The sequence below is a fragment of the Lupinus angustifolius genome, chromosome LG06 (assembly GCF_001865875.1).
Source record: "Lupinus angustifolius cultivar Tanjil chromosome LG06, LupAngTanjil_v1.0, whole genome shotgun sequence".
Taxonomy (NCBI): Eukaryota; Viridiplantae; Streptophyta; class Magnoliopsida; order Fabales; family Fabaceae; genus Lupinus; species Lupinus angustifolius.
In genome coordinates, this window is record NC_032014.1 from 23,634,775 (window position 1) to 23,654,271 (window position 19,497).

Consider the following 19,497-nt stretch of genomic DNA (forward strand, 5'->3'; position numbering starts at 1 on the left):
CAAGGACTTACAATTTTATTAGGGTTTTCAGCATTCTCAATTGCAAACCTAACAAATGATTTAACTCATTCTTCATACTCCTTCGTCAATCGATTGGCACTCATCCATTTTCGATCCATTTTTTATTAACAAAAAATATAAATGAGTCGGAACTCGGAAATGCATAAATCCCTAAAGCTTAGAGTTAAGCTCACCAAGCAGAGCAAATGCATTATTATGTAATTAAAAATGGGGGAACCCTAACTCAATACAAGCTAAATGAGTGAAATCACTCAATACAAGCTAAATATAATGTAATTAAAAAGACAAATAATTATAAGAAAATCTCATTTTCAATTCGGTGTTGAATGCATGAATGATGATTTTGAGGTTAAACGAGTGAAGGATTTTCGAAATCGGTGTTGAATGAGTGAATGATTTTTGGTGTTGAATGATTGTCGAGGTCTATTTGGAGAGTAATTGAGTTTCACTGCTGAGTAAATGAGTGTTGGGATTGTTGATGAATGTGTGAGAATGCGGTAACATTTTAATTTTTAGGATCTGATATTATCTTGAACAACGAATAATGAAGATGGGGTTGTCAATTATACATAATCAACAGCGCGTCGTGAAGATGTCGCTGTCAATGATATCTAATCAACAATGTAATCTTAAGGAAACGTTATGGAAGAACTCCTCATTCAATTATAAAGAAGGTAAGTGTTTCACAGTGCAATCTTAAGGAAATGATGTGGAAGATATAATATTGTTTTTACTAATTCATTTTTTAATGAAATTCAAATTAGTAATTACATTATGACATTCGATTAATAATTATTAATTAAATATATAGAACAATTAATAATGGCAATAAATAACATTCAAACAATTAATCGATTAAGCATTGTGTTGATCATATCGATAATGCTTCTTACCGAATGCGTTGTTGCATAGCTAAAAGAGAATAAATGAGAGATAAGTATTCAACCGCGTTTTTTGTGAATGCATTGTTGAATTCAACGTAATCAACAATATTTTTTGTGAATGCGTTGTTGAATTCAATGTAATCAACAACACATTGTTAAAAAGCGTTTTTGTATAGGTATAACGACTGCGCATTCATAAAAACGTTGTCGAATGCCATTATTCCTAATTCTATATAGTTACGTACACAATAGAAAATAACATGAATACATACAGAAACAGAACATAACAACAAATTGAATGCATATAGAAACACCAAATGACAATTATATGAACACAACTAAATTTCAACTGAAATTATATATTGAACATTAATTACACTGTAATGTTTATATAAACATATATTACATAGACCAAATCATATACATTACATTGAACATTAATTGAATTCCTAAGCTACAATCTCTGCAAAACTAATCTCTTATACATTTAGCTATGATTTGTCAACAGAACTAAGTACAAAGTTTGACCATTGTTCTCTAATTTGGTTGACTTCGTCATCTGTATATAATTTGCCAACAATCTTGATTTCATTAGTTGGCCATTGTTGAATGATCTCCTTCATGAATTCCAGCATGTAATAGACGCAATCTACCTGGTTTGTTTGGTAAGGGGTCTACAATTAAAATGAAGTAAACATATAAGTATAACCTTAGTTGAAATATGAATACATTACACATATAATTGTTTGAGATGATTTGTGTCAATACCATTATATGAGTCCACTTGATTTTGTGATTTGGTAACTTGTTTCTAGCATGATTATAGCTTCTGTAAACTCTCACCGCAATAAACAATAGAAAATGTAAGTAATTACTAAACAACTAGGAAAGTGAAAGTGTAACTAAAAAATTAAATGAGTAGTCCACTTACCTAGAAAACAAATCTTTCAGAGCGGGGTACTTGTTCATATCACCATGTACCAATGAGTCAAAGTAGTATATTTCTTCATTGACCTGATTGATGGCAACCAAAATCCAATGTTGCCTAACAAAATATATGTACATAGTTAGGAAATGTTAAGTACAACAAACATACTAACGGAAGAAATATAAAAGACAATTAAAAAAAGTTCACCCGATATTAAAAGGTGCAAGAAATAAATATGCATCTTCTTTATGAAGGATGAGATTATTTGTAATTCATTCTCTTTGTTCCACAATCTTATTTTTGTCACTCGACACCAAAGCGGTAAGGTGTGGGGATATGAACGTTACATTTTTCTTAATTACCGAAATAAAATTTTCATACAAGTACCTAATATATATAACACAAATGTTAGTTAATTATAACACACCGCCATGCAAAAGTGAGAAGTTAAGAAAACATAATTTACCTCATATATATACATACAACAGTTGCACCTATACAATCATGTTTATATACATCCTGGACTTAATTGATGCCAACGTATTCATCAATATTTTCTCGAAGACTTCCTTGGGAATTGATATAATTATTATACCATCTCCCAACTTCTGTATATGCTCCAACAGTTGAGTACAGTAGTTGGTAGACTTCTTGGAGCTTACATCCTCAATACATGGTTTTGAGCTCACATCCCCCAAAGATGGCCTAGTCTTTTGGGTGCTACTGGGATAGAATGTACATTTTCCTGAAATATTTAATAAAAAAATATATCAATTATAGATCAATATATATATAATATGAGTGAGCATAATGTGAAAAATCATACCTTATAATGAATTACTTGTACAAGGTCTATTCGCCAAGCCACAAAAATGTCTGTAGCCCCTTCAACTGTGAAGATATCCTCATTGAAAGGAATTGGCAGCACGCATCATCATCAACTACAACGTCAATCGAGACCTTCACATGATGACATGGGAACGTGCATTATGCAGTATAACATCGGCCGACTTGTGCACTTTCCCAACACCCACTACTCGGTTAGTTGGAGTATCCAGGAAAAGTTTGCAAGAACTTATTCCCTACACACAAGTTAAAACATATAATTAGTTAACGATTAAATTAAAATAAGTTAACTAAATTAAAATAAGTTAACTAAATTACCCCATGAATGAGAGCTCTCATTGACGGTTGAAGGAACAGTGCCAACAACACTAGCTAGTCGTTTCCACTCAGCTTCCTTCACCTTCATTGATTGCTTAAATTAGTTGAACCGTTGCATGAGGCCATCTAGTTGATTTTGAACCCGACTCACTTGGGCTTTGGTTGCATGCTTTGGATGGGGTACAAATGTTCGATGAATAACCCCAAATCATGCACCTCGGATACGGCCAAGGTAGATAAACAGTCCTAGTGCCTTGTCAAATATTATGCGAGTATCCAGGTTTGCCTCCTTTTCTTCTAGGGCAACCTGACAAATCAAGAAAAACATACTGTTAATTAATTACATATTGATAAATAAAGTATAATTAAAAATGAGCACTTACAACACGTCTTGCCGCTTCTTGAACTTCCTCATTGTCGATGACATCATCCTTGTTCTTATGGGCATCTAGCCATAGAACATCGAATTCTACTCCACGTGGAGTCATAGGTGTATCGCTTTTGTTCTCCAACTAATAAAACATAACCAATAATAATGTAATTAGATACATATGCATACAAAACATGACCAATAATATACTTACAAATTCACAATACTTATAATTTTTTCCTCGATTCCTCTATACCTCGCTCGAGAAGCTCGGTATGGATATAAAGGTTTGGATGCCCTTTTGCGTTTTTCTTTGTTTAGTTTCTGAAACAATAAATAACATCAATATCAACAATCATATACAAAAGTATATATACAAAATTCAATACAAAGAATATGATTTTACCAAGAAAGACTCGTCTTGTGTGTATGGTGACAAAAGTCTTCCAATCCTCTTTATCAACGATATTTGCATATTTAGTTGGAGGATTTAGGTTGACATTGTCATCAGCATCTCTGAGTAATTTTCCGGCATCAGTTCGGAATTGTCGGAGAGCCTTGCCAGCCGATTTAAGGATATAATCCTTATGCTCCTCACCAACATCAAAAGTTGACTAAAATAAAAATACATATACATTATATATTGCATGAAAACACATGTATATACGTACATTGCCTAAAAATGTAACACATATACGTACATTGCATGAAAACACATATGTACATTGCATGAAAACACAAAAACTGAAAAATAAACTTATTGTTATTTCATTCCAAATACACTCCTTCATGGTATTCCCTACATCACTCCATTTGTTGAATGTTAGCTGCTTCACATTCTGTCTAATAACAACACCAATGTAGCTTACCAATGCGTTGCCACCTTTCGAGTTTAATGGTTGGCCTTTAGAGTTCCATTGAACTTCTATCTTCACATCATTACTTCTTGACCGAATGACATTCTTCATGGAAGTCATTCCAAGTGGAGTTCGTTTTTGAGCAACGATTTGCTTGTCTTGTGGAGTCGGTGTAGCTTCGTCACCACTGTGAGAACCATGATCGCCACTTTGAGAAGCCATTGATGAAGTTTTTTGAGGTTTCTGAGAGTATGAGGGTTTGCTGAGAGTATGAGGATTTCTTTTCCATTAAGTTTGAGAGCGTAAAGGGAACAATTCATGTTTTAAATATTTAAACTGTATTAACAATTTAACAGCGCATACTAAAAGTAGCGTTGTTGTATTGACATCTTCAATAGCGCATATTACGAATTGCGTTGTTGTTGTATTAACAATTCAATAGCGCATATTAAATGTAGCATTGTTGTATGACATCTTCAATAGTGCATATTAAGGATTATGATGTTGTTGTGTATCCAACTGTTTACGACTCATTTTCATGAACACATCAACAAAGCATATTAACAGTAGCGTTGTTATATTGACATCTTCAACAGCGCATATTAAGGATTGTGATGTTGTTGTGTATCCAGCTGTTTACTACTCATTTTCATGAATACATCAACAATGCTGCCTAGATGTAGTGTTGTTGAATATAATCTAATTGACAGCGCGATCATAAATATGCGTTGTTATACTGAACTCATTTTTCAAATTAACAGCGTATTCGTAATTATGCGTTGTTAAATTAACATTTTACATAACAGGAAAATATATATACAACATGAATTTACGTTAATTAACATGAAGTTGTCAAGAAGTAGATTACTATATAATTGTGTTTATTGAAACGAAACTAGAAAATATTAAACATTACATTTTATTAATTTGTTTTTGTATTTATTAAGTATTGTTAATTTGTTTATTATGTTTATTAATATGAAACAACAAAATTATTAAATAAAATAATCATTCGAATAATTAACAAAAAATAGAAATTAACATCCAAAAATAATTGTTTTATTATTCATTCAGAGAGACAAAATACATTATAATGAACTAAATGATTTGGTAGATGAAGAATACAATGAAAAAGAAACAAATCTACTCCATAATTTTTTCCTCGACTACTCTAACAAATCTTCATCTCACGCAAATCTTGTATAATAGTCATTTTCCTTCTAAAATTTGGGCCCTTTTTGAAAATCAAAAGATTTCAATGAACTGAAAAATTGAAAGCGATTAATGAACTCAATAATTTACAAATTAAATCTTCATCATCTAACGCAAATCTTGTATAACAATCACTTTCCTTCTGAAATCTTGGTCCTTTTACCAAATCAAAAGATGTTAAAGACTTCATTGACATGATTCTAAAACAGAAACACAACTTTAGAACTTTTAACATTTTGAACATACTCATATAGAAATATATACTCTTACTGATGAAATATAACATTAAGTGAACCACAATATTTATAGATGAGCAACCATTAATATTTCAACAAACGAAGAGACGCATAACTACTCAACCATTAATATCTCTCACACTTAAAATGACGTATAAAATCAACAGCGCATAATTAAGAAAGCGTTGTTACTATGTAATCTTCAACATCGCTTTCTTATTTATGCGTTGTGGAATTTATTAACATTAAGAGCACTTTCTATCAAATACGTTGTTAAACATAACTCATTCAAGCTAGCGCTAACGTTACTGATGTTCAACAGCGTTGTGTCAACAATGCGCTGTTGAAGTTACATACATTGACATCGTGTTCTTTAGTATGCGCTGTCAATGTTTTTCCGCCTTGTTTTCAACAACGTCGTTCAAAATTGCGTTGTTGAATGACCGTTGTTTATTACGATATATGACGCTTGACTTCACTTAGGTGGCAATCAGAACCTTCAAGAAGAAGGCTTTAATATCATAAGTGATTCGTAAGCTGAATATACCTCATATTATTGATTGGAAGTTGTTAATTGATTACACAAAGATGAAAGAGCCATTTATATACTTGATGGCTTTGCTTGAGAAACAAGCTACTTACCTAACTAACTACCATAAAATAAAATAATCAACTTTGACTACATAAAACACATGTGCTTAATAATTATGCACATGCGCTAATAAGTTTTCAAGTGTAGATAGCCCCGATCTGCTTAGTGTGCTAACGATGCTTCTGGTATCCCATGGGGTCTATGTTGACCGAGGTGCAAAGGCCAATTGGTGCATCATCTGGTGCGCCAACATCCTAGCCTGATGCACCAATTCATGCGCCTGACCATGTCCTTATGATGTGCTTGACTCCCCTTGAACGTGTCCCCATGCGTGCCTCTGATGCGCCAATTCATGTGCCTAACCGTGTCTCCATGCATGCCTCTGATGCACCAATTTGCCAGCCTGACCATGTCTTTGTGATGTGCCTGACTCGCCTTGACCGTGCATGCCTCATGCACCATGACTGTGTATGCCTGGCGTGCTTGATGCGTCTAGTGCATCCTGACCGTGTCTCAGATAAGCCAAGATGATCAAGTCTGACCGAGGATCCTCGGTCACGATGTTGCACACGACCTTGGCTTCCTGAACCAAATCTGGCAGAGAATCCTTAGTGAAGTTACCATGAGTATTATGACTTGACTCCAATAATCATGCACTGCATCAACTTAGAAATGATACCCTTACTATTAGTATGCCATCAAACAATGAAGGAATATTTGAAAAAATGTTCTCTATTTTGTAGTTCAAACTTGATATATTAGTACTTGATATGGTAGAATATTATATTTAATCATTACAATACTTCACCTTAAAGAACTTGAATGTTATGTGTAATCAAGGGTATTATTGTTATTGTATATATCGTCGGTACCTATGGATATGGATACCACTATATTCATGCCCGCCCAAATACAATATGAGTATTTTAAAAAAAACCCGTTTCTAAAACCTACGAGTATCCATTTGTAACATGTGCTCGTGCAGATTTTACCTGCGGATATCCACATGTCTAGGTGTTTTGCCATCCATATCCACAATTACTATATTATTTATACTTCTAAAACATGGTTTACCACCAAGTGATACATTTTTGTTTTAACAAATTATAAATAAAAGTTGTGATTGTTTTCTTTATTATTTTTCAACATTAATATTTGTATAAAATATATGTATATCTAATTTTACTGATATACAATTTAATCAGTGAATCACTGATTAAACCGTTATACCAATACCCTAAACAATTTGATAATTCGTACGATATTAAAAACACTAATTAACTCTTTAAAAAAAATTCAAATAATTATATATAAATTTTTATATGTCGGACACACATATTAGAATGGTATAAAAAAACTTGAAAGTTGATCTCAACTTATAATTCGGATTCCAATGTTATCTTGAAAAACTCCCATTAGATAAATACATTATTATAAAGTTTTTGGAATAATAAACTCAATCTCTATTAATAATTTTCTCGATATAATAAAATAAAAATTTACCAAAAATAAGAAAAAGTTTCCTTAGATTAAGCCACAAGAAAAGTTTCATTCATTCATTGATTATAAAGAGGGTGATTAACATAGTCTTCCAATAGTCTTAAGCGACCACATCGAAACTAACCTCAACCCCTTTCTTTTTCCTGTGTTTCAAATCTAGAGCTTGAAGATGAAGATCACTGTTATGACTGCTGATGAACAAATAATTACGTTGGATGTGGATTCCCACGAATCTGTAACCCATCGAAGATCCTTCCTTTTCTTTTATCTTCATCTTTCTATTTGCCAAATCACAGTTTTTCATTCCTTTTTTGTAGGTGGAAAACGTTAAAGCATTGCTTGAAGTTGAGGTGAGTTCATCATTACCCATCTTTTTATTTTCCCTAAAAATATGATTTTTCTGATAAAAAATTGATCTTTTCAATTTCTTCCATGGCTAGTGTTGATGAGAAAATTAAGGGAACACTTTTTTCTCATTAGGAATTCTGGGCCATGCGTCTTTTTTTTTGTTTGCATTCTATGAATACCTAGTACTAAAACCCAATCAAGAGTTTGTTTGATGATATTGGTGGTTGATTCACGTTTCTTTTATTTTCAATTTGAGATGACAAGTGTGCTTTGCTGCATGAGATGTTGAATCTGATATGATTTTAGTTTGTAGCTATATATATAGGGAGCGACTCACATGAGAATAGTGCCCTATTGTGAGAACAATTAATGTGTGTTGGTACATTGCTTATGTGATTGGATTTGTTGTTCTTATTGTGTTTGTTTGATGCTAAACTTGTGCTTGAGTAGACAAGTGTGCCTCTTCAGCAACAGCAGCTTCTGTTTAATGGGAGTGAGGTGAGGAATTCTGACAAGTTAAGTGCAATTGGTGTTAAGGATGATGATTTGTTAATGATGGTCTCTGCTGCTGCTGCTTCTAGGTATGTATTTCATTTATATTACATTATTGCACTGTCTACTGGAGAAACCCTCTCTCAAATAAATTAAGCTAAATATCAACAAGGCATTGGTTTAGTGTTGTAAGGCCCCGCCAGATCGCCAGGATGACCAAAAGGTCAATGGTTTGATTCCTGGGAGCGACACTTGTTGGGAGGGGCAGTCGCACGCACGAAAGGGATTAGTTCCTTACCCATAGAGTGAGGGCATACCTTTTGCAGTACCAAAAAGAAATCACGCTAAATTGGATGAATTTAGCATGGGAGAACTGTAAAGAAATAGAAAATATCAATAAGTTGGTGTACTTTTTGCTGAAAATTTAAATTATTTCAGTGTATCTACCGATGATTTACGTGTAAATGCTGATGGATCTGCTGCAAACCCTGGTGCTTTCCAGCAGCGCATTAGACATGATTCTGATTTGATGGGCCGTCTCTATCAGGTAAATTGATGTCTCCTTTGTTACAACGTGTACTAATTTTCTCTATCATGATTTGATATGATACTCTTGTGCTTGATAAATTTATCGGAACATATTCCTTTGCCATGATTAGTGGTTTAGATCTAAATGTAGTTCTATTTCAAATTATTTGATATAGTTTAGACATTTTCAACCACTTTCTGTGCTTTCTTGTTCTCTGGCTCTTTCTCTTATGATTGACTATGTTATGACCATCCTTATAATGGAACATACAGAATGATCCGGAGTTGGCACAAGCTATTCTAGGGAACGATCTTAATAGATTGCAGGAAATTTTACGATTGCGTCATCGCCAAAGAGATCAATTTCAGCGTCAGAAAGAAGAAGAGCTTGTAAGTAAGCTGTATCTATGGTGACTACTGTCTCTGTACATTTATCAAGAGATTGAGTAATATTGTAACATTACAAGCTACTTTGCTTTGAATCTTTAGAGCTTTTTTCTCGTGCTTTGCCATTATTCTGTCAGTATATTTTGTTCCTGAATTTTCTTGGGATCCTTTTTTTCTAGGCTCTTCTATATGCTGATCCTTTTGATGTTGAAGCACAAAAGAAGATTGAAGCTGCCATCCGTCAGGTTAGTTTTCTATGTTTCTGTTAAGAAATAAAAAAATTATGAACCTCCACTCCAGTATTTGGGTGAGTTGCTTGTGACTTATTAGTCATGAATTTGCTCCTTGCTTCCCCTAATTGTCAACAGTAAAAGCATGATTCGTGTGTTAGGGATAAAAATTATTCATCAACCTTCCTCTACAACTTAAGCTTTAGGGGGAGGGGAGAGTTTATTTTTGATAGTTTTGTTGTTTAACATTAGGTAAAAGTTATAATTCACAGCTATAAGTGTTTTATGAGGCGCTTGTCCATTCAAAACTCCTGTTACATCCACTGATAGGACATCTACTTCTACTATCATTTGATTTTTCTAGGCCCTGCCGTATATGTGTTAATTATCCATTGTTATTTATTCATTTAAAATCACCTATTTCTTACGCCTGCTTTCTCGAGGTATGTTTTTTTCTTATGTGATTATATGTATTTATGCTTAAGTACATATAACTTGTGATGATTCCAATGGGTTCAAGAGCATCTTGCTTGAACTAATCATCATGTCTGTAAAAGAGCTAAATGGTCAACCAATCTTGGTTAAAATATTGTTTTATCTCCCAGAAACACATAAAATTAAATCTTTGTTTCGTTAATATTTAGTTAACTAGTTTATAGTTGGTTTGCGATGATTTCTTGGTAAAACATTAGTATTGTGTTATCACTTTTTTTGCAAAATTGTGCTTGTTGGTTTAGAGTGCACAATGCTTATATTGGTGACTCCCAGTTGCTATTAGATTACTTCACTACATGCAACCTATTACTTCTTGTTATCCTCAATAGCCACTATTAACCTTTCCCCTCTCTTTCCTGATGCATGATATCATGCTTTGTTTCCTACTATGAACTATGAATAACAGCATTTCGACTAATTTTACAGAAAGGAATTGATGAAAATTGGGAAGCTGCTTTAGAGCATAATCCTGAAGCTTTTGCTAGAGTGGTATGCATGATTTTCAACTGTGGTATTAAATGCTCATAGCTTTTCTGTTTTTCATTAACTTCTAGCTTTTTATGTAAAATTTCAGGTCATGTTGTATGTTGACATGGAGGTTAATGGTGTCCCTCTGAAGGTAAGTGGCTAGTCACAACAAATGCATTTTTCTTCAAGTTCAGGGTTTTTTAAGTAGACAGATTAAAGGCATTATATTTCCCTTAGTTACTAGACTGTTTTATCATTCTAAAGCTGCGAGGGATTACTAGTTTTGTAGATTTAGTTTGGTAGTGTACGCTATGTATTGCAGATTTTCTTGCCCTCTTCAATGAAGGGGGTATGAAATGTAACATTCCTCAATTGGTGTTTACTTTGTTTCAGGCTTTTGTAGATAGTGGAGCCCAGTCTACCATCATATCAAAAAGCTGTGCTGAGCGTTTGGGGTATGTACATCAGTTTGACTGGAATTCACTTAAAAGACGTCTATAGTATAGTATTTTGATATGACTAAATTTATTAGGCAGCCCATTTGCTTATCTATGAATTTGCGCTACTTTTACATAGCTAGGCAGATTGAGTCATCTTAATTGCTTGTGTATTCTGTTCTATCAGTGAGCTAACATAAAACAGGTCGTTGAACGAATAATGTTTTCTTATTCTCTTGTATTTCTAGATAATAGTGTTTCATAAGTTTACATATTTAAAAAATGGGGGACTTTTTTATTGGTCATGTTATCTTCCAGATTGTTGAGACTTTTAGATCAGCGTTACAAAGGAATAGCCCATGGAGTTGGCCAATCAGAAATATTGGGCCGAATACATGTAGCTCCAATCAAGGTAATGTTTTAACAGGCAAAATATAATTCTATGTTGCCATGAAGTCGTGTGTCTTATTGCTTGATGGTATTGGTAGATAGTGACAATATAATTTATCTGTATATGTCTATCCTGGAGACCGGTCATTTTTTATATTGTACTTTTTCTTATAACATTACATTGGGGAAGCAAAACTAACAGAAATATAAAGCTTTTTGTTTGGTATTACCTTCTCATTCAAATTCTATAAATATTTTACTGAGAAGGATATGTGTTGCTTGTGATTTACATTTTATCTTTGGGGCAATTATCTCCATCTGCCTGCCTCCCTTTATATATGACTGTTTGTGCGATCCATTTTTATGTTTTTTCATAAAGGTGAAATGATCGAGACATGTTGTAATTTAGCCGCGATGAGACCTTCATGTCTCCTAGTTTTCTTGTGAATGCTTATTATAGTGAGTTATCTTTATGTGTTTAGTGTCTACCAAAGGTCATGTTTGTGTATATTACGGTTTTGGTGACATCTCTCCAATGTTACTATTGCTGTGTGTTTCTCTCTATTTTATGCTTCACTCCAACCTCTGTTTTGTGAATGTCTTTTTCTCTGTAGATTGGAAATGTATTTTATCCGTGCTCATTCTTAGTGCTGGATTCTCCCAATATGGAGTTTCTCTTTGGGCTGGATATGCTCCGAAAACACCAGGTACCCTCCTCAATTGCAATCTTAGATATCACTGTTCTGCAATTACACTAAGATGCTTTTCTTATAGATGTGCCTCATGTCTGCAGTGTATAATTGATTTAAAAGAAAATGTTTTGCGAGTTGGTGGAGGAGAAGTTTCAGTGCCATTCTTGCAAGGTTGGTTTTCTGATACACGGATTTGTAATATGACCAGTTTTTTGTCCCTACATGTTTGCATTCCTTTCATTTCATCAATCCTGTTGTATATTTTATATATCAATAATCTTGTTGTCTTTCATGTTCAGAGAAAGACATACCGTCTCGGTTTCTAGATGAGGAAAAGTATGCTAAGGAAGCTTCAAGCTCAGGTGGCCCGGTAAGTATACCTGTAATTAGAAGCTTTACTTAAAGCCACTGTGTTGAAAGTGTGACACCTAAATCTGCTTGTGGATATGGAACGCGGTTATCGTTCTTAATGTTTTGATATTTCTGTAATTGATGTTTCATATAATTTAGTGCTTTTTTAACCATGGTTTCCGGAGGGGATCCTTGGCGCAACAGTCAAAGTAGTTGCTTGTGACAAGGTCACAAGTTTGAGTTGTGGAATCAGCCTCTTACAAATGCAAGGTAATGCTGCCATTATAGACCCACATAATGGTCTAACCCTTCCCTGGACCCTTTACATAACAGGAGCTTTATGACACTAGGTTGCCCTTTTTCAATCATGGTTCTAGACCTAAGTCATTTCTAGTGATCAGCAGTATCAGGCATCCCAAAGGAGAGAAATGTACAGAAGTAGGATGTGACCTTCATTATCCTTTCGCTTCTTCTGTATGGGCAATGAAATGGCACTTTGTATGTTGAGCTAGGTAATCAATCCCGGATAGTGGCTGACCCCAAAACCATTTTAGTGGTCAGCAGGTGGTTGCTACATTGAATATTAGGGAAACAATATAAATAGTTTGTACTATACACATAGTGTGGATGTACGCAAGCGGAGGGTAGATATACGCAACCTTAATCAAATCACTATCTCCATTTCCAAGATATCCCTCATCATCATTCACACTTCCTTTACTACTTAGATTAAAGATTCTTTTTCCTCTTCTCCAGTTTCAATTTCTTCAGAGTTATCTTCGACTTTTGTTGTACAACTTCCTTTTCCTTCTCAGTACTAGAAGCAGGCACAATTGTCTTTTTTTATCTTGTTTATTGTCTTATGAGTTTATCCACTCACTGTTATTCGGGGTTGACTACATATGTTACAGCCTTCTTGTTGTTTAACTCCTTTTAGCTATTCCATTCCCAGCCACAAAGCGGTTGAGGATGCAGCATTCTGGGGAGTTGGTGGGTCGCAAAAACCCCAAAAAGGGAGGGCCAGCTATAAATGGGGTATTTTTTGGGTTTTTGTCACCCATTCTTTGTAGCAGCAGCTGTAATAGCTGCTGTACTGGCCATGAAAGCATCTGCGATTCCCATACTATAAAATGCGACCCGCGAGGAAGATGCGGTTAGGTGCCAACACGACAAATTACACTTTCGTTTAGCGGCGTAATTGATAATATCGATATTGAGTGGTTCAAAGCAAGATACATCTCCTTTCATGCGTGTTTATCCTAATTTGATCTGAAATTGACTATTCCTATTTGACTTTTGCTTTTGATTGTTATGGTGCTTTTAAGTAGTTCAAATCATCGTTTTGTTTTGATGACTTTGTATACTTCAGGTTACTTCTGGGACTGCCAATCCATCACAAGGTCAGGCTTCTGGTTAGTATTCGAGATTGTTTAAGCTTCTTATTCGTGAAACCATTCTTATTTTAAGCTTACATATCGGCTTCAATTTGCTAGATTTCCATTATAACTCTGGGTGGGCTATCGGCACTCCTATATGTCTATTCACACTCTTCATCGACTAATCGCAATTTTATAGGAATAAAAATTAAATCACCATTGATTAGAAAAGAGTGTGAATAGGCAAGCCAATAGCCTCACCCTTAAACTCTACCCTAAACAAGTTTTTGAAGCTTCCCCTTTTTTGGTGATGCTTGCACTTTATCACTAATAACTACTATCTAGTGAGTATTGGTTAGCCCTATTTTTATATAATGTTAAATAGTAGTTTATTTCATAGGTACCAATATAAGCAAATTCTTTTTTTGTCCCATGTCATAGTTCACATTTGATAAAGTAAACTGTTAATGGAACTAACTTGTGTTAATAGCATACTCATTTTTTTACTCATTTTCAGGAGGAGCTTCTGGTGACAGGTCTAAGGTATGCTATCACTTTTATTCCCTTTCTGAGTTAGAATAAGTTTTTGCTAAAGCCGATTACTGTTTGCATTCGCGACATGATTGAAACATCTTTCTGTCTGAAAATGTGGTCATCATTTTAACTATTACTGATTTCGCTTCCAAGATTCACTGATGTTGTCTTTATGGTTACAGGATGCTGGTTTCGAAGCCAAAGTTGCAAAGCTTGTTGAGTTGGGATTTGGAAGAGATGCAGTTGTACAAGCTCTTCAATTATTCAATGGCAATGAGGAACAAGCAGCTGGATTTCTCTTTGGGGGTTGAAATTATCACTTCTTATGGAAAAGGATTATTATATAACTTAAAAATAAATTTTACTTTTAGCTTTTTTCATTACAATTTCTAAATTAAACTTTAGACATGGTACCATTTATTTGGAATTGTTCATACTATATTGTAAGGAATGTTTCTTTTTAGTTGATAAACCAAATTATTGTTACTTAATGCTTATGAAGCATGTAATTTTTTTAGGCTAAAAATAACTACTATAGAATATGCATTAACTAAGCAGTAGGTGTGGCAGAATTGGTAACTTAATTTATACATGGGCGAATATGATTTGCAATGTAGGAGTAGGATGACAATGGGTACCAGTAAAAAAAGACCCTGCAACAGGTCGGGTTTAGGTCCATATTTTTGGACGCGTAGGTAATTGAGACTGGAGATTTTAAGACCCGCTATTGTGTGAGTTGAGTCTAGGCAATGAGATACCCAGAGCTCACAAGTACCTAAACTCGCTATATATATATTGTTAATGCATAATGTTAGTAATTCATAAATGTGATTATTACGTTGTTAAAAAGTAATGTTATCATATTGTTAAGTGGTGATGTTATGTTGTTAATTGATATGTATAATTTAATATTTTTTAATTAAATAATTCTTACTAAATTAATTTTACTTCATAATGTTGAAATAATTAATTTAAAATGTATTTAAAACCTAAATAATATATAAGATTTTAGGAAATCAAACACTTAATTACATAAATTAACTCGTAATTATTTTTAATAATTTTTGAATTTAAGGGTATTCGTCGATCCGTTGGGTACCCAGTGACATGTGGGTAGATATCTAATAGGTATTAGTACGGATCTGGGTAAAAAATGAAGCAATGGGACCTATCTAGACTCATTGCCATCACACATTTAGCCGCAGCCAAATTATCAGAAGAGCGTTGATTGGTTCCATTGCACACCTAAGCATTGAGATACATGTGTTTTAAATTTTAATTTATTTATTTTGAATACATAATAGCTTATAATAAATAAGAAAGTTGTAACTTCTATAACCTCTCAAAAGTGGTGTTGCATGTCTATATAGATGTTTCTGTAATTAATCTTCAACCAAAGCTGATAAAATAGGTAATTGTATTACTATTGGGATGAGGGAGGGGTGGAACCAATTTGATTTGAGTATATTATGTCGCAGCTTGAGTTGACTCAAGATGATTCATCCGGTTTGGTATGAATTATGTTCTCTAGTTCCAACTTGGCTTGATATAATTATGTATGTAAGAGTGACAAGTGAGAATAACTCTAATATGTTGTGAAAAACAATAAATCATAGCATACAATTATACATAGATGATTAAGATTAAAAGTATTAATAGTCATACGATTACTTAAAAAAATCATATCTAATTATGTTTTAACTTTTTATAAAATATACATCTCTCTCAAAGGTAGTCTTGCATGTCTATATAGATTTAATATAATATATATTTCTCTGTCTTGCATGTCTAAATAGATTTTTCAGTAATTAATCTTCAATCAATGGTGATAGAAATGCAATTGTATAACTATTGGGATCAGATAGATGGAAACAAGTTAAGTTGAGTCGAATCTAATTTAGCTTGACTTGATAAGGATTCATAATTTGTATTTAGTCCAGACTCAAGTGAGAAAACTTGTATAAAAATTGTGAGTACAAGAAAATCAACTCATTGCAAGAGTAATATTGATGGTGAGAGACTTGTTCTTTTTTTGTTTGTGTTTGAGGATGCTTGGAATGTGCCATTTTGGAACTTCTGTGTAGTCATACTGCGTCTACTCTTTCAATAGTCCTATTATGAAGATTTAGTAACATTCATTTCATTGTGTTTACAAGACCAAATTGAGTAAAATTCATTCGGGATGACACTTGTTTAGTTGCCTTAAGGAGAATTTTGCTTCTGTAGGTTATAAGGTTACTTGAATAGCACAGGTAAGTACCTAAGAAAGTAACTGTGGGACTCAATAAGAACTTCTCAATAGGACTTCGCTATTTTGAAATGTAATTGTTCACTATTCATCTGCTCAGGAACACCACCATAAGATAAGACACTATTCTACTCAAGACGAAAAGAAACAAGACACAGAATTACTAACGGATTGTCTATTGATCCTTGACAATAGCAGCCAGATTACAAGAAAGAAACCTAACTAGTATTTTTTGTAACAACCAACAAACATTCATAAATAACTGTACTTCATGATAATGTATCCATGCTCACAAGCAAAACTTCACAGCCATTCTGTTACATCGATAACTTAGGTTCGAAATTGATAAATTGCTGAGTTGATATCCAAAATCGGATAAATTAGAGTAACCACTAACACGGCTTCGTTACAATAACTCATCCTCATCACACCTGGATCTCAAATATAAATTATAGAATATTCTATGGAAGCATAAAAAAGTTCTTATGATGCTATCAGTAAGAGAAGATCAAAACCTTTCTGCTAATCTTGCAGTAACTGCTCTAAGTTTGGAGTACACCTTTCCAGCTGGAGATCCCATGATTAGGCTACAAAGAGAATCCCGGGCAATCTTAATGTTGGCAAAAGATCCCAATATGTGAATTTTGGAGTCAGCAATCACGATCCTGGTCTTCGTAGCATTCTCAATTGCAAACTTTGTTTTACCACCTTTACCAGATAATCTTCCAATAGCACGGGACAAGTGATCACCGCGAAGTGTTTTAACATCCTTGACCTCAAAGGATTCAACATAGAGTTCATCCAAACGCAGAAGAGCAATGGCGTCTATGACATCAAAGCCCAGCATGAAAGCATGGACAAAATCAGCACATTTTTGCAGGTTACTGATATCAGGTGTATCGCGCCTTGTCTTCAGCTCAACTTTCCGAGCCTTCAAATTCATACGGATGTCAACTTTCATCTGTTCAAATACAGGGGTATAGATATCCATCCAAGCTTTCTTGAGAGGAGTGTAACGATGTGGTGGAACAGACACCTTGCGGAACTGAACCTGGCCATCAGACATCTCATGAGGTTTCAAAGGTGCAAACTCCGGCTTGGGTGGCAAAAGTTTAGATTCAGATGAAACAGCTTCAACCTCCATGGCAGATGATGCTTCAGTTGACTGCATTTTGCAACTGTTTGAAGGACAAGCCAAAATCAGCCTTCATATAAAACACATGTTCATAAGTCAAATCTACTTCTACAATTCTAAATACTATCAATTCAATAACAACACTTAAGAGAACAATAATCAGATTCTACTAACACGTTGGTGATTACATAAAATACAAAACTTTGAGCCAATATGATTACTATCTTATATATCCAACACATTGCAAACTTGAATAATCTAAAACATTAGGCAATAACACTTCATCTCATACATAACTGCTGAAAAAAATGCATATTCTAGAACATACAGTGTGAAACCAGATACTGTGACTAGAACAACATTCACATAAAGTGCAGAAACAATTTCACAGGGACAACACATAGCATAGTTACATGGTAGACATTTCATCACTTTTAACAATATTATTACAAGAGTTTCTGCAAATTGATCGAATCATACTATGATGGGAACTAGAGCCCTAATTTGATTTATTAAAAAAATTAATCATATAAAATAAACCCTTTTAATCCCTTCAAGTTCAACCTCACGGTTCAGACACCAAACATAGTGATAATAATTGGATCAAATAAGAGATCAAGATTATCAAAAGGAGAAGAAAATATGGAGAGTAATAGTGAGAAAGAGTGAGGCTTATTGTGATGTTGAGACAAAAAAGATATTCAAAAGAGAGATTGTGGAAAGGGAAAGGGAAAGGGAGTAGTACCTTTCTCTCGGGTGCGAGCTTCAAAGGGGTGGAAGAGAATTGGACAATGGCGGCAATCAAACACGGCGAATGAGTACTTATAAAGAAAACGGCGAATGAGTTATTTAGGGTTTTCTTTGTTACAACAGTAGGTCATTAAAAACTTCATATTTGAGAGTATACTATTGGTAGCAGATTTTAAGACGTTTAATTAAAAAAGATAAAAAAATTATGTCGGGTATTTAATATTCATTATATTATTTATTTTTAAGGAAGAAAATTTATACATTAATAATATAAGTGATTTTTATATTGTCACTGCATCATGCATAATTCATTCTTTATGATCATTGAATTTTAAATAAAAGTAATGCAAAAACAATGGTGATGATACATTGACTATGTAAAAAAAATTACAGTAGCATTACATAGATATTAAATTGTAATTTAATTATTATTAAATCTTTAATAAAATAATAAAAATGAATGATATATATGTATTAAGTATGTATAAATCGTTATACCAGGTGTGCATAAATATTATATTCATTAAAAAAATTAAAGTTTCAGACTTTTTATTATTTTAGAATTAAATAAATTAAAAATTTATATATAAATATTTATTTATCTATGAAAAATACTCATAAGTGAATACTTAACTTCTTACTTATAAATTATTGCTTATAAGATTCCAAAAAAATAACTCAAAGATTATGAATGTGTTTCTAAAAATGTTAAAAAAAATTATTTTGACTCATATTTTAAATTTATGGGACTATTTTAAATTTTTTAATCTATTATTCTACTATCTTAATTTAATATCTTAACTAGTATAGTTACATACACTTCGTGCATGCTGACCTACGTTTTTACTTTCTAATAATATCAATTATTTAAG

At 33.4% G+C, this 19,497-nt stretch overlaps 2 protein-coding genes across 4 annotated transcripts; one reads left to right on the forward strand and one right to left on the reverse strand.

Annotated features, from left to right (window-relative positions):
• On the forward strand, positions 7,834 to 15,018 carry LOC109350279 (DNA damage-inducible protein 1). Of its 2 annotated transcripts, none has more exons than XM_019591485.1 (16): positions 7,834 to 7,999; positions 8,082 to 8,114; positions 8,563 to 8,693; positions 9,043 to 9,151; positions 9,406 to 9,522; positions 9,699 to 9,764; positions 10,671 to 10,733; positions 10,819 to 10,863; positions 11,106 to 11,167; positions 11,468 to 11,561; positions 12,154 to 12,246; positions 12,333 to 12,402; positions 12,531 to 12,601; positions 13,952 to 13,994; positions 14,476 to 14,501; positions 14,675 to 15,018. In XM_019591485.1, exons 1-16 carry the CDS (start codon positions 7,934 to 7,936, stop codon positions 14,801 to 14,803), a joined length of 1,218 nt encoding a protein of 405 aa, XP_019447030.1. In that variant the 5' UTR covers positions 7,834 to 7,933; the 3' UTR covers positions 14,804 to 15,018. The 2 variants fall into 2 exon arrangements, with proteins under 2 accessions (XP_019447030.1, XP_019447031.1); XM_019591486.1 differs by having other exon boundaries at positions 13,952 to 13,982.
• Positions 16,969 to 18,762, reverse strand: LOC109350280 (RNA-binding protein pno1). Of its 2 annotated transcripts, none has more exons than XM_019591487.1 (2): positions 18,621 to 18,762; positions 16,969 to 17,918 (listed from the first exon to the last, which is right to left on the reverse strand). In XM_019591487.1, the coding sequence occupies exon 2, from the start codon at positions 17,909 to 17,911 to the stop codon at positions 17,249 to 17,251; it is 663 nt and encodes a 220-aa protein (XP_019447032.1). In that variant the 5' UTR covers positions 17,912 to 17,918; positions 18,621 to 18,762; the 3' UTR covers positions 16,969 to 17,248. The 2 variants fall into 2 exon arrangements, with proteins under 2 accessions (XP_019447032.1, XP_019447033.1); XM_019591488.1 differs by having other exon boundaries at positions 16,980 to 17,920; positions 18,625 to 18,693.

Bases quoted from the DNA above. Each gene is read 5' to 3' on its own strand.
- LOC109350279 (XM_019591485.1), top strand. From the start codon at position 7,934: ATGAAGATCACTGTTATGACTGCTGATGAACAAATAATTACGTTGGAT. The intron at 8,115-8,562 runs GTGAGTTCATCA...GTGCTTGAGTAG, and splicing joins AAGCATTGCTTGAAGTTGAG to ACAAGTGTGCCTCTTCAGCA. The intron at 9,765-10,670 runs GTTAGTTTTCTA...CTAATTTTACAG, and splicing joins TTGAAGCTGCCATCCGTCAG to AAAGGAATTGATGAAAATTG.
- LOC109350280 (XM_019591487.1), bottom strand. From the start codon at position 17,911: ATGCAGTCAACTGAAGCATCATCTGCCATGGAGGTTGAAGCTGTTTCA.